Source organism: Salmo salar, chromosome ssa03 (genome assembly GCF_905237065.1).
Source record: "Salmo salar chromosome ssa03, Ssal_v3.1, whole genome shotgun sequence".
Lineage (NCBI taxonomy): Eukaryota > Metazoa > Chordata > Actinopteri > Salmoniformes > Salmonidae > Salmo > Salmo salar.
In genome coordinates, this window is record NC_059444.1 from 16,963,036 (window position 1) to 16,978,038 (window position 15,003).

The window sequence follows — 15,003 nt, forward strand, 5'->3', positions numbered from 1 at the left end:
GACAAAGTCCTTTGAATTTTTGTGTTTTGCTGTTTAACTTCGATTCAGAGAGTTAGTGAAAACACTAGTGAAAACACACAAAGAAATGGTGCCACTAACATTAGTTGACATGGGAAGCAAATGATAACCAATGGTGTTTCTTCTCTTTGGGAGGATTCCACGTGCATCTCTAGCTTCCTGTGTAAGACATTTTTAGGGGTTGCCTAATTGTAAGCGGGGGGTTTCCACTGTGTATGACACCCTCAGGGAGTTTCAGGAAGTTAGGGAATTATCTGTGATGATCGTGGTAAGTAAGAGGAGGAAGAGGATATAAATGAATGTTTAATAATGTTAGAGTTGTGCAGCGTTTCATGCTCAAGGCTCTCCTACACACGTAACCCTCAGGGCTAGATCTGGTCCTGGACTCAGCCTTTCTTTTCATTAACTCCATCTCAAATGATACCATATTGTCTGTGTAGTGCACTACTATGGATGATCAGGGGCCAGAACATAATTACAAATCATTTGTAGACTGCAAATTGACGTCAAGAAGCCCAAACAGATATAATATTTGTCTAAAGCAGAATCATTTCAAACCTTGCTGACATTTGTATATAATCACATACTGTATATCTCTCTATTATGCGTGGGAATACGTTGAAACAGATTCCAAAATTAAAATCACTTGGAGCTGATTTGCTGGTGTTTTTACAGTATTTTATGTCCAACAATAAAAATATACTGTATATATTTGTTTTGCTTCGAAAACGTGGGGGGCCAAATAAAATCACCTGCGGGCTACCAGTTGGGGAATCCTGGCATATAATATTAGTGATAAACTCTTCTCAAGGGAGTACTTTTATAAGTGAGATTTACAGTTTGCATACTGTCCCTCTTTGGATGTGTTTAAACCTCTTCCAGACTTTGGGAAAACCCCTCTGCATTTGCTCTACCAACTGAAGAGGCACAATAGAGATTCATGATTTGTCAGACCAGGAGATGTTGTCTATGTAGCTTTGCACAATGTTGGCATATCCTCACACTTTGACATCATGCTCTGCTTTTTTCTGAGTTTCAACTTTGAAGTACACTTATCAATCAGTTTTGTTTGCCATCTGATGAAAAGCAGTGAGATAGATCTATTTTAGCCCTGTGTGATTCAACCCCAGACTTGGAGTTTACGGGGAAAACCCCCCACTGATCCCAATGAAATGCACGGTAAAGCACAGACTTGGAGAGCTCTCGTTGCATTGGATGAAACACGCTTGTCTGTAAATCTCTCTCTCCACCTCAATCGATCTCCATCCTCACCAACCTGTTGTGCAGAAAGAAAAGACGGGACAAAGAGGAGATAGGGTTTGTTTTTGTCATATTTCCTGTGATATACTTGAAATATTATACTGCCGTGTCCTACCAGGTCAGGCCAGATTCGTTGCAGAGCTCTTCTTGAAAATCGCTTCGCTCCACTCGTCTAGTCGCACAGGAATAAGGCTAGCACGCATAGTTTTAGGAGGATGGATATTTCAGGTGAAAAGGGAATGAAATTTACAGTACAGACTGTACCTCATACAGTCAGGCAAAAGTCCAAACTCAAGCTGAGTGGTGCCACTGTCTCAGATTCTGCAGTAGAAGCTGATTTCTTTTGTAACATTTTTGGTTTTCTCTGGTGTGCATGTCGATATATGTCTGCGTTTGGTTTATCTTGATTTCTTACCTCTCTGTGAAGAGGAGTGTGTCCTAAATTGAGAAACTTGGCACAGAAAAAGTTATCTGTTTTTATCGGTCTCTGTATAGCACATCTGTGTGTGAGACTGTTTTCAATAGCATCTAACTGGCTGAATTATGGAGAGTTGGACGAGCATCTTCTAGATTTGCAATCCCTTGCCTCTCTATCTCCTTTTGCTCAGAGCAGAGACCCCACTTCCTGGCTAGTCTCCCAGTCCCTGCTTCTGAAAAACATCCCCACAGCATGATGCTGCCACCACCGGGATGGTACCAGGTTTCCTCCAGACGTGACGCTTCGCATTCTAGCCAAAGAGTTCAATCTTGGTTTCATCAGACCAGAGAATCTTGTTTCTCATGGTCTGAGAGTCCTTTAGGTGTCTTTTGGCAAACTCCAAGCAGGCTGTCATTTGCCTTCTACTGAGGAGTGGCTTCTGTCTGGCCATTCTACCAAAAAGGCCTGATTGGTGGAGTGCTGCAGAGATGGTTGTCATTCTGGAAGGTTCTCCAATCTCCACAGAGGAACTCTGTAGCTCTGTCAGAGTGACCATCGGGTTCTCGGTCACCTCCATGACCAAGGCCCTTCTCCCCCGATCGCTCAGTTTAGCAGGGCAGCCAGCTCTAGAAAGAGTTGTGGTGGTTCCAAACGTCTTCCATTTAAGAATGATGGAGGCTGTGTTCTTGGGGACCTTCAATGTTGCATACATTTTTGGGTACCCTTCCCCAGATCTGTGCCTCGACACAATCCTGCCTCGGAGGTCTACGGACAATTCCTTCGACCTCATGGCTTGGTTTTTGCTCTGACATGCTCTGTCAACTGTGGAATCTTATATAGTCAGGTGTGTGCCTTACCAAATTATGTCCAATCTCAAGGATGATCAACTGAAACAGAATGCACCTGAGCTCAATTTTGAGTCTCATAGCAAAGGGTCTGAATACCTATGTAAATATGTTTCGTTTTTTAAACACATTTGTAAAAGTTTCTAAAAACCTGTTTTTGCTTTGTCATTATGGGGTATTGTGTGTAGACTGAGGAGATGCATTTAAAAAAAAATACATTTTAGAAAAAGGCTATAACGTAACAAAATGTGGAAAATGTCAAGGGGTCTGAATACTGTATATGGAGATTTAGTGCGGACTCGAATTTTACTGTCTCAATGGAATCCTTATACTGGGGTGTGGTGTACATTTTAGGACGCCCTCAGCCTCATGCCTCACCCCTCTTTAATTAAGTCAATAGTCAACTCTCCTTGAAGCGTGCAGCATGACGATTAACTCAAGGAGGGTTGTTGATTGACTCATTGAGGGGTGAGTTTTGAGGCTGATGGTATCCGAAAATGTACACACTGATCTTCATCCACAGTGAAACGTTTTCTCAGCCGTGGGCCACTCATGCAGTGACCCGTTGAACTGGCATGCCTGGATTCTGTCATTGCCTTTGATAGGCTTTAGTCAGTTGTTTTTAAAGTGTTACTTTCATCCAGGGGCGGAAATCCCGGGGGGGACACGACCCCCCCATCCTGGGAAAAATATGATTTGTCCCCCCCAATATATCACTCAAACATAACTATGTAATTGAAATAATATTAATAATATGTAATGAAAGCAATTGTGCTGATTATAGACACTTAATAGCGCGTTTTTAAGTTTCAAAAGATTGCGACCCCCCCACCCTTTGCCTCAAAATGGTTTGATCCACTGCCAGTTCCTTAGTTGGCAAGGTAACAGAGGGGTCGTGTCTACTGTCTGAAAGGCACTCAATGAACGTAACTGACGTAAGGTTAATCCAGTCAATCGCGCATACACACTAGCTGAATATGCAGAGCTAGCGCGCAAATATTAACTATTAAGCTAGCTAGTACCTATTCCATTTATGTGGCGTCGTCAAAGATGGAATCTTTGCTATCGTCAATTTATTCCAAGATCAGCATGCAGATGATGTAAGTTAGTGCTTCAAAGTCCCTGTGATAAGGTCCCTGTGATAAGGTGATAAGTCCAAACTGAACAGAACTACACTCTCTTCTACCATTGTCTTAAATATATTTAATGGTCTCGTTGCAAAAGCTAAATTGTCGCAAGGGAACTTTTATTTATTTATTTTATTTAACCCGGGTAGCAAAGATTATAGCAAACACCACTGAAACTGAATTGGTGCTCGCTAGCTTTGCAAATTCAGCTATTGTTGGAAGCCAGCCAATATGAAACAAACTATTAAAATTACAAAAGGTTGCAGCATATGTTGTGTAAATGGTGAACTCATACAGCTGTCAACTCTTGTCATTTTAATCCGTTTCACATTTGCTAGCTACCTTTTAGATCGAAGCCCAAATAGAATGATAGAAGATGATAGAAGCCCATCTCCTACTGTAAATAACCTACACACTGTGTGTGTGTGTAGCCAGCCAGGTAGAAAAATGGCAGAAAAATAAAAGATGGACATCAGAGTATTTTTCAATACACCAAAACACATAGTAAGAACCCTAGTAGCCTAATATCTCAAAGACTAGTTGATAAAATGTTCATAAGAAAGAAATGAAATTCTAATGGAAATGTTTCACAATGATGTCATAAGGCAGAGCAGGCAACAGATGGCACACAGACAGCAGAGTTGGGGACAGATATGCAGGGACAGACTGGCAGAGACAGGGAGTCTCAGGTAAGTTTGTTGAGTCTTTGTTTGGCAACATTATGAAAGGTTCTCAATTTTTTTTACTTATAAAATAGGAACATAATTGGAAAATGCCATGGATACCCCCACTCTCAACTTAAACTGGTGACTGAACTAAGATTTGTTAAAGGCAATGGTATTGCTGTTGTGACTAGTTGTGTAGTTTTGGGTACCGGTAGTTAGGAGTACGGCAAACACCTTATTTCTTTGGTTCCTCAATATACATTTACCATATTACAATGTAGGCTATGTGTTACAGCACTACTTTTGGTGTCCCCCTCAGGAATTGCTCTTGAGAAAATGTCATGTAATTGTCCCCTCCAAAGTTGATATCAGATTTTCGCCCTTGCTTTCATCCCATCCATGTTGGTTTTTACGGTAATATTGCATGTGTCATCCAACGATAACGGTTGTATACATTTTTAATCTTTATTTCTATTTTTCCTTCCAAATATTTTTAAGGAAAACATTTCAGCTTACATTTATTTTGAAGGTTATATACCTGCTTCTGTTTCACATGTATGTCACAGGATATGTGTAGAGCAGAGACAGGATGAGGATCAATGCTTTTTCAGGTCAAACACATAATACTGTGGGCAATGCTGTCAGAGAGCATGGGTAAAGCCATACTGGCATACTGGCTAAGGAAATGGTCAAATACAAGAAATAAATTGTCACATAAATAAACAAAATGTCTCTTTATGTTCCACTTGATTTTTTGTCATCAATCAGCCAAGACAAAATACACAATTATATAGTGTTCTTCAATCAAGGATTCAAGTTTCAGAATGGAGCAGTCTGGTTTAATAGCAGTGACTCACTGACCACCATTCTATAACTTTTTTCACAGAAGTCACCTGAGAGGCCTCAGACGACCCAGTCCAGTAACTCGGTTGTAACAGTCAGCTACTCTGAGTAAGTATTCATCAAAAATGGCAGAAACAATGTGTTTTTGTGCAAATACATTTTAAATGGACCCTACAGTATTTTCAGTCTTACTTCTTCAAACTCTTCAAAATTATTTTATGGTCATGTTTTCCCTTTTGGCTCCACTACTGTGGAGAATGAGAGGCCAAAACAGTTGTGTTGCTATTTACCAGCCCAACTACAACAGTAGCCTTTGCTACCAAGTCAATGGTAGACCTATGATACATCGATGCCCCACACTCATACGTGTGTTACACTGTGAGCTAGAAGTGGGAAGATGTTCCTCTAGATTCAACAGGGGAACTTAGAGTACTATTACTAGATTACTTATTCCCTTAAACATAGTAATAGCATGGTAATAATGTAATGTAATAATGTTTCATGTGAAGGAGATGGGGATTTTAGATACAGTACATTTAGTTACAGTAAATGTAGTTACATTTAATCAAGATCTTCTAGGTCTCTTTCTTTTCAATTCACTGCTGACACAGCAGGCTGCAGTCATAAATATTGTGAAACTTTCTTTAAGATGTCAACTAACCTTAATTACATATCAGATTTATATTATGTTAGATTTAGTTTTGATATGTCATATAGTCTATTTCACTGCCACCTCTCTCTCTCTTTCAGCAGACCAGGAAGTGAGGTTCTGGTGTACTACTCACACCATCAAAGCTACAGCGACTTCTTTGATGAGTTAAATCGACGAGGCGACACTTTCTATATGGTGTCCTTTCGCAGGGTGAGTCCCTCCGTGCATATTCCATAGCATATTCCGTAGAAGCAGGCAACCATATGTCCTTCTGGTTGTGACAATGTGCTGATCTCAAGGCCAAATTAAAATCTGGTCTGTTTCATGACACAGTTTTGCCTTCAGCAAGTCTTCAGCGGATGAAACTGATAAGTAGGGAAGAAATTGAATCATGAAGTGGTTGTGAAACAATTTTGAAGAGCATACTGAGCACTAATCCAGGGCACCAATTTTGAGTCTTAATTGAAGACGGAAAGCCCCAAATTCAAGAGCAGATGGTCTTTTGAAGCTAAAGGAAATATTTGTATTTCTTTCCTTCCTCTTTTACCTCCCAAATGCATGAATGAATGAGGTTTGAAAAATGGCTGGTGGTGCTGATTAAATATGTACATTAGCGTTTCAATCATCACACATGAGCGTATGTAATGCATTTATATGTGATTTGTAACTTTATCGGTGTACAGTTAATGATTCACTAATTGACCTTGACACAAATTGAATTTGTGTGTTTGATGTAGGCCTTTTGGATTCTGAGCGAGCACATTCGGAAGGAAGGTTATGGCTTTCAGAGACCTAAGACCTTATGAAATCGGTGTCCAAATTCAATTATCTAGAACAATAAAGAAGATGATCCTTGATGCTGTTCTTATATTCCTTTCATTCTGTGTGGTGTTTTGGCAGAAATTACCATTTACGGTAACCAATGGTGTCCGTTTCTTGTTAAGCTACCAGATTGGAATTTCACTGCAATTTTGATTTGATGTAGCCTAACCACTGAGAATGTTTTGATGTATTGATTGAGCACATTTTCCTTCCGTCCCACACATCTTGAAATCTTTTCTCTGGTGAAGTGGAATGATGTAGTTAAACATCTCCAATACATTTACATTAAAGTGAAAATTAAAATAATATTCACAACTGTTTATCGGCAACCTCTGTCAGGAAAGTCTTTTCGATTATGAAAATGCATACCTCCATTTTCATAAAAGACCCACCAACTAAACTATGAGATCCTTATATCTGTTATTCCTTCTCTGATATGTCTCCAGACATTCCTTTATACATTTGATGGAGCGTTTTATACACTTCTGAGGCTTTGTGAAAGCATTCTCATGATGCTAATCAGCTGAATCCCTTCTTAGTTCTGAATCCCTTCTTAGTTTATTCTCATTCTCAACCAGCAAGAGAATGACTGACTGTCTTATTCCATTGCACCTCTAACACCCCTATTCATTTAGCCATCTATCACAGCCCCTCTGAAGTCTTCGGTCTGATTTTCAATGTTATTCTAACCTGATGACTGGTCAGGAAAGTCAGCAGGGACCATTCTCTCTGATGGCATGCCAACGTCTGTTTTGTGTGAACCTGAGAGAGAAAGAGAGAGAGAGAGAGACAGACGGAGAGAAGGAAAGTGAGCTCTGATTGCAATCTTTCAACTCAATTAATTCAGAGCATCAACTCCAAGGGGCCCCTCTTCAGCTCTTTTGTGTGCCCATCAGCTCTGCTCTCTGAGGACCCTTTATCCAGGATCAGATATCTGTTTCCTGAAGGCCCATTAACTGAGCCCCGATGGAGGCATCAACCCACCCACCACCTGCCTGCATCATTCAGTCCGGTTAAGAAGCTCTTGTACAATCGCCATTGTTTTGTATCATGACCTCAATAGAAACCCTTTGCTGGCAAACCAAGTATGCTTCTTTCCAGAAGGTACTGTACATAAGCCGTACATTGAGAGTTGTTGTCAATGTGTCAACCCCACACTCTGACGATCTTAAGCTGAGTGTCACACACGTACAGTAATTGCATGAATTGCACCTGGTTTAACTGCAAACAAGAGTTGTGATGACATTGGAAATGGCTGCCTGCTTCTGTACGATCTGTACTTCTAGCCCTCAAATGGGTCATTCAGCCAGCCATTGGATTGGAGTCCCTGTACTAGTAGATCGATTTTTATTTCAACAGCTAGCTTCCGTCCTCCACTGAGTACATTGACTTCAATACAAAACCTAGGAGGTTCATGGTTCTCACACCCTTCCATGGACTTACACAGTAATTATGACAACTTCCGGAGGACGTCCTCCAACCTATCAGAGTTCTTGCAGCATGAACTGACATGGTTGTCCACCCAATCAAAGGATCAGAGAATTAATCTAGTACTGAAAGCATAAGTTACAGCTAGCTAGCACTGCTGTGCATAAAATGTGGTGAGTAGTTGATTCAAAGGGAGAGAAAACAATTTTGAAAAAATTCATTTAGCCTTTTTTTCACTTACAGTTTCACTTACTTAGCTAGCAAATGCAGCTAGCTAGTTTAGCCTCTTGAAACACCCTACTCAAACAGAGGGATGCTATGTTAGCTAGCTGGCTATGTCTATCCAGCACAACACAGGAATTCTTCCAAGTCAAGGTAAGCTTTTAGTTTTACAAATGTATTGCCACTGGGGCCCTCCAGTGTAACGTAGATGCGAGAAGGAATACAACGTGGTTGCTATGAAACTGTGAACTGTGTTTACGCGTGATCAGCGGTGTATTCACTCTGCAGAGTCTGTTGAAAAACGTTTCTTAAACAGAAGTAAACGGAACAAAACGGGGATAAACATACCTGAATTTGTCCCAATAGAAACTCTTGTTTGTAACTGTTGGACTAATTACACCCACTATCAGCTAGATGCAGGCAAGTCGGTATCGAATGTCACTGTCTGTCCAAGTGTCACTGTCGGTCACATTAATTTTGTCTCTCGACCTGTGTGCATCTACTGACCTGAGAGAGCCTTTTTTATGTTTCTATTTAGGTTTGGTCAGGGTGTGATTTGGGTGGGCATTCTATGTCCTTTTTCTATGCTTTGTATTTCTTTGTTTTGGCCTGGTATGGCTCTCAATCAGGGACAGCTGTACATCGTTGTCGCTGATTGGGAGTCATACTTAGGCAGCCTGTTTTCCTTTGGGGTTTGTGGGTAGTTATTTTCTGTTTTAGTCATTTGTTACCTGACAGAACTGTTTGGCTGTTGTCTTTTGTTTATTTTGTAAAGTGTTCTCTTTTCCCATTAAATTACAAAGATGAGCACTAACCACACTGCGCCTTGGTCTACTCCATTCAACAGCCGTTACACCTACGTTGTAAATTTTCATTCATAGGCTAGGTTGTAGCAACCTCATGATGGGTATAGGGAAAAATTGAGTATCATGTAGTAGCCTAAACCTATCAATGTCACAGCTGTGTGAATGGAATATGAATGACACTCATCCAATATGCTTTAATAGAAATAAGGCCATGCTCATTAAAAAAAATTGTCCTCCCTCATCTGAAATGGCACTGACCGACACTGACATAGACAGCTAGCATGGGCCATTTTGAAGACTGCTAGCACTATCCCTTGAAGTTTTTACTTCCTGCTTTGCTCCTATGGCTATACTCGCAATAGCCACCAGTCCACCCATTATGCAATCATTGATTTGAATGGGGACGCCCATTCTATTCAATCTATTTCTGTGTGTTTAACACTGTATCAAAGCTCCATAGTTTTGTCAGATGTTTAGAACTGGTGTTATTTGAAGGGCTGGATCAGAACCAGAGTCTCTCTGTCTATTTCAAGTGCAGTTGTCCCTGGCTTCCATGTCTTAAAGCAGTGTTTCCCAACTCCATTCCTTGAGTACCCCACAACATCACACATGTTTGTTGTAGCCCCAGACAAACGCACCTGATTCAACTCCTTGAGGGCTTGATGGTTAGTTGAATCAGGTGTGCTTGTCTGGTGCTACAACAAAATGTGTGTTGTTAGGGGTTATCAAGGACTGTCTTAAGCCAGAAGTCTCCTCAATGTTAATCTCCACCTATTTACACTGTTATTTACACACTGTATTGCGCTGATCCAAACCGTTCCGTACTGGCTCAGATATTTCAGTCAGATGCAGACTAATCATGTTGCTAGCTACCTTTAGCACATAATAATGTTTACCTTAGCCAGTTATGTCGATCTGAGGCACAGTCACATGTACTCCCAATAGTGGCAGCTGGCTTCAAAACTAAATATTTACATCTGTGCCGTCACTCTACACTGTAAACGTCTGACTTTTTGAGTCTTTTGGTATGAAAACTAGTCCTTGAGAGCCCTAAATTCAATGGTGCGTTTAGGAATCCTAAGGGACCTCATAGCCCTTCAAAGCCTACAGTATAGGCCTACTTTATAGTATATCTGTGCTACATCAGTGAGCTTCAGGATGAAGTTCCTAGTTTTTCCATGACTTCTTCTCTTTTCCCAGGGACAGCTCCGTTTTAACCAGACCTGGGTTCAAATACTCCTTGAAGTATTTTCAAATACTTTAGCTGGGCTTGATTGAGCTTGCCTGGCGCTTTGGAACCAATAGAATAGTCACAACTGAAAAACCCACCACCCAGGCAGGTGAAAACAAACATGGAAAGTATTTTTACTGCTGCTCTATTCCAACTGGGAGAGGAACCATCTGGTCTGGTCAAGCTGGTGACAGCGGTCTCGCAACCATGCATGGATCTCCTCTCCCAGACCACCAATATTTAGCAAGACTTTTAGTTACTGTGTTTATGCCTCTAATAAAGGCTAGGGCTCCTTGGAAGGGGCCTAGACGACTAGCTCAATCCACCGCATCCGCCTATGTCGCACTTCCACATCTGCGGTGAAATGTGACAGATCTAGAGCAGTGTTTCAGACCATGAGACATCCCGAAAATTGGTCTTCTCACAAAATCGTCTGTAGCATCAAAACTGTTTTCCCTGTTCATGAGAGACTCGCATGAACACGATGCTATTCTCCGGTCTTAGAACTCGTCTGAAGTTGGTACAGCCGAAGTGGTCCGATGACGCGTCTGCTACGCTACAAGACTAATTTGCTAGCGCAGACTGGAATATGTTTTCCGGTATTCATCCAATGGCATTGAGGAGTATACCACCTAAGTTACCGGCTTCATCAATAAGTGCATCGACAACGTCGTCCCCACTGTGACCATACTTACATATCCCAACCAGAAGTCATGGATTACAGGCAACATCCGCACCGAGCTAAAAGCTAGAGCTGCCGCTTTCAAGGAGCGGGACACTAAGCCGGACGCTTATAAGAAATCCCGCTATGCCCCCAGACTAACCAGTGACGGCAAAGTGCCAATACATGACTAAGATTAAATCCTACTACACCGGCTCTGACGCTCGTCGAATGTGGCAGGGCTTGCAAACTGTTAGACTACAAAGAGAAACCCAGCCACGAGCTGCCCAGTGACGCGAACCGACCAGACAGGCTAAATGTATTTTATGCTCGCTTCAAGGCAAGCAACACTGAAGCATGCATGAGAGCACCAGCTGTTCCGGCCGACTGAGTGATCACGCTCTCCGTAGCCGATGTGAGCAAGACCTTTAAACAGGTCAACATTCACAAGGCCTCTGGGCCAGCCAGATTACCAGGACGTGTACTCAGAGCATGTGCGGACCAACTGGCAAGTGTCTTCACGGACATTTTCAACCTCCCCCTGACCGAGTCTGTAATACCTACATGTTTCAAGCAGACCACCATTGTCCCTGTGCCCAAGAAAGCAAAGGTAACCTGCCTAAATCGCTACCGCCCAGTAGCACTCACGTCGGTAGCCATGTAGTGCTTTGAAAGGCTGGTCATGGCTCACATCAACACCATCATCCCGGAAACCCTAGACCCACTCCAATTCGCATAACGCCCCAACAGATCCACAGATGATGAATTCTCAATCACACTCCACACTGCCCTTTCCCACCTGGACAAAAGGAACACCTACACTACCGTTCAAAAATTTGGGGTCACTTAGAAATGTCCTTGTTTTTTAAAGAAAAGCTCATTTTTTTGTCCATTAAAATAACATCAAATTGATCATAAATACAGTGTAGACATTGTTAATGTTGTAAATTACTATTGTAACTGGAAACGGCAGATTCTTTATGGAATATCTATATAGGCGTACAGAGGCCCATTATCAGCAACCATCACTCCTGTGTTCCAATGGCACATTGTGCTAGCTAATCCAAGTTTATCATTCGAAAAGGCTAATTGATCATTAGAAAAGCCTTTTGCATTTATGTTAGCAGAGTTGAAAACTGTTGTCCTAATTAAAGAATCAATAAAACTGGCCTTCTTTAGACTAGTTGATTATCTGGAGCATCAGCATTTGTGGGTTCGATTACTGGCTTAAAATGGCCAGAAACAAATAGCTTTCTTCTGAAACTCATCAGTCTATTCTTGTTCTGAGAAATGAAGGCTATTCCATATGAGAAATTGCCAAGAAACTTAAGATCTCATACAACGCTGTGCACTACTCCCTTTACAGAACAGCGCAAACTGGCTCTACCAGAATAGAAAGAGGAGTGGGAGGCCCCGATGCACAACTGAGCCAGAGGACAAGTACATTAGTGTCTAGTTTGAGAAACAGACGTCTCATAAGTCCTCAACTGGCAGTTTCATTAAATAGTAACCGCAAAACACCAGTCTCAACGTCAACAGTGAAGAGGCGACTCCAGGATGCTGGCCGTCTAGGCAGAGTCGCAAAGAAAAAGCCATATCTCAGATTGGCCAATAAAAAGAAAAGACTGAGATGGGCAAAAGAACAGACACTGGACAGAGGAACTCTGCCTAGAAGACCAGCGTCCCAGAGTCGCCTCTTCACTGTTGACATTGAGACTGGTGTTTTGCGGGTACTATTTAATGTATTTACTCAATCTACACACAATACCCCATAAAGACAAAGTGAAAACAGGTTTTAGAATTGTTTTTAAATGTAATAAAAATAAAAAGACATACCTTATTTACATAAGTATTCAGAACTTTTGCTATGAGACTATTGAGCTCAGGTGCAACCTGTTTCCATTGATTATCCTTGAGATGTTTCTACAACTTCATTGAAGTCCACCTGTGGTAAATTCAATTGATTGGACATGATTTGGAAAGGCACACACCTGTCTATAAAAGGTCCCACAGTTGACAGTGCATGTCAGAGCAAAAACCAAGCCATGAGGTCAAAGGAATTGTCCGTAGAGCTCCGAGACAGGATTGTGTCAAGGCACAGATCTGGGGAAGGGTACCAAAAAATGTATGCAACATCGAAGGTCTCCAAGAACACAGTGGCCTCCATCATTCTTAAATGGAGGATGTTTGGAACCACCAAGACTCTTCCTAGAGCTGGCCACCCAGCCAAACTGAGCAATTGGGGGAGAAGAGCCTTGATCAGGGAGGTGACCAAGAACTTGATGGCCAAGCTGACAGAGCTCCAGACTTCCTCTGTGGAGATGGGAGAACCATCTCTGCATCATTCCACCAATCAGGCCTTTATGGTAGGTTGGCCAGACGGAAGCCACTCCTCAGTAAAAGGCACATGATAGCCCTGCTTGGAGTTGCCAAAAGGCACCTAAAAGACTCTCAGACCATGAGAAACAAGATTCTCTGGTCTGATGAAACTAAGATTGAACTCTTTGGCCTGGATGCCAAGCTTCACGTCTGGAGGAAACCTGGAACCATCCTGGGGGTGAAGCATGGTGGTGGCAGCATCATGCTGTGGGGATAGTTTTCAGCTGCAGGGACTGGGAAAATAGTTAGGGTCGAGGGAAAGATGAACATAGCAAAGTACAGAGAGATTCTTGATGAAAACCTGCTCCAGAGCTCTCAGGACCTCAGACTGGGGCGACGATTCACCTTCCAACAGGACAACGACCCTAAGCACACAGCCAAGACAAAGCAGGAGTGGCTTCGGGACAAGTCTCTGAATGTCTTTGAGTTGCCCAGCCAGAGCCCGGACTTGAACCAGATTTTGAACATCTCTGGAGATACCTCAAAATAGCTGTGCAGCAACGCTCCCCATTCAACCTGACAGAGCTTGAGAAGATCTGCAGAGAAGAATGGGAGAAACTCCCCAAATACAAGTGTGCCAAGCTTGTAGCGTCATACCCAAGAATACTTGAGGATGTAATCGCTTCAACAAAGTACTAAGTAAAGGGTCTGAATACTTATATAATTGTGATATTTCAGTTTTGTATTTTAATACATTTGGAAAGATTTCTAAAAACCTGTTTTGCTTCGTCATGGGTTATTGTGTGTAGCTTAGAGGCATTTTTTTTACCCAAAACATTTAATCAATTTTAGCATAAGGCTGTAACGAAACAAAATGTAGAAAATCTAGGCGGTCTGAATACTTTCCGAATGCATTGTATATGGAAACTGTTTAGTGCCACAAAATACATTAAATAAATTAAATCCTGATCTTTCTTCTATCTCTCAGATATAGAACTGACACTTCATAAAACTTCTTTTAGATTTTTTTGGGGGGGGACTATCTTTTTTTTCCATGTAGTGAATTTGTTATTCAATGTGTTTTATGGGCTAAAAGCAGTTAGGCCAAATAACATTTTTATATATTTTTTATACTTCAATGGGTGTTAAAATTCTAAATGAAATAGCAAAATGACCATTGATATGACCTTCTTAAAACAATTCCATATAGCTTTATAGAACCCCCCCCCCCCGGCTTAGACTATAATGGGTTAAGGACCAGTTCAACTTAGTTCATGCAGTTAGTCATTAGTTATTTAACGCCAACTCTTTCTTTCCTTGTAGGATCACCTTCTGCTCCCTGCGACCAACCACAGCAAAGGGAGAAGGCCAAAGATGTCCTTGGTGTTACCAGCTATTAATGTGAATGGTAAGGACTACTAACCAGTGGGAACTGAGCAATAGCAAGCTAAAGATAACCATTTGACTCTAAACTCGAAGGAAGTTTATTGATGTACGTTTTGGAGAAGAGCTTTCACGTAATCAGAAGCCACAGCCAATTTACATCTCCACCTTCCTACTGTGTATAAACAGACAACCTACGCTCCCTATACACTATAGTCATCAGTTTAGTTATAGCTTGAACCAGCTTGAACAAATGAATGTTATTGTGATGGATGAATGCTCACTTTTTCTTCTCGTATTGAA

General features: G+C 41.6%; 1 protein-coding gene across 11 annotated transcripts in view; it reads left to right on the top strand.

Annotated features, from left to right (window-relative positions):
- Positions 1-15,003, top strand: part of LOC106599111 (cyclic AMP-dependent transcription factor ATF-6 alpha) — a 69,752-nt gene that overhangs the window by 40,150 nt on the left and 14,599 nt on the right. For 8 of the 11 annotated variants that reach the window (XM_045714575.1, XM_045714569.1, XM_045714570.1 and 5 more), the window contains 4 exons: positions 4,274-4,357; positions 5,220-5,284; positions 5,927-6,038; positions 14,641-14,725. In XM_045714575.1, the coding sequence (XP_045570531.1) occupies positions 4,274-4,357; positions 5,220-5,284; positions 5,927-6,038; positions 14,641-14,725 (346 nt within the window). The remainder of the gene's footprint in view (positions 1-4,273; positions 4,358-5,219; positions 5,285-5,926; positions 6,039-14,640; positions 14,726-15,003) is intronic. The other 3 variants (XM_045714568.1, XM_045714573.1, XM_045714574.1) reach the window with 3 other exon arrangements.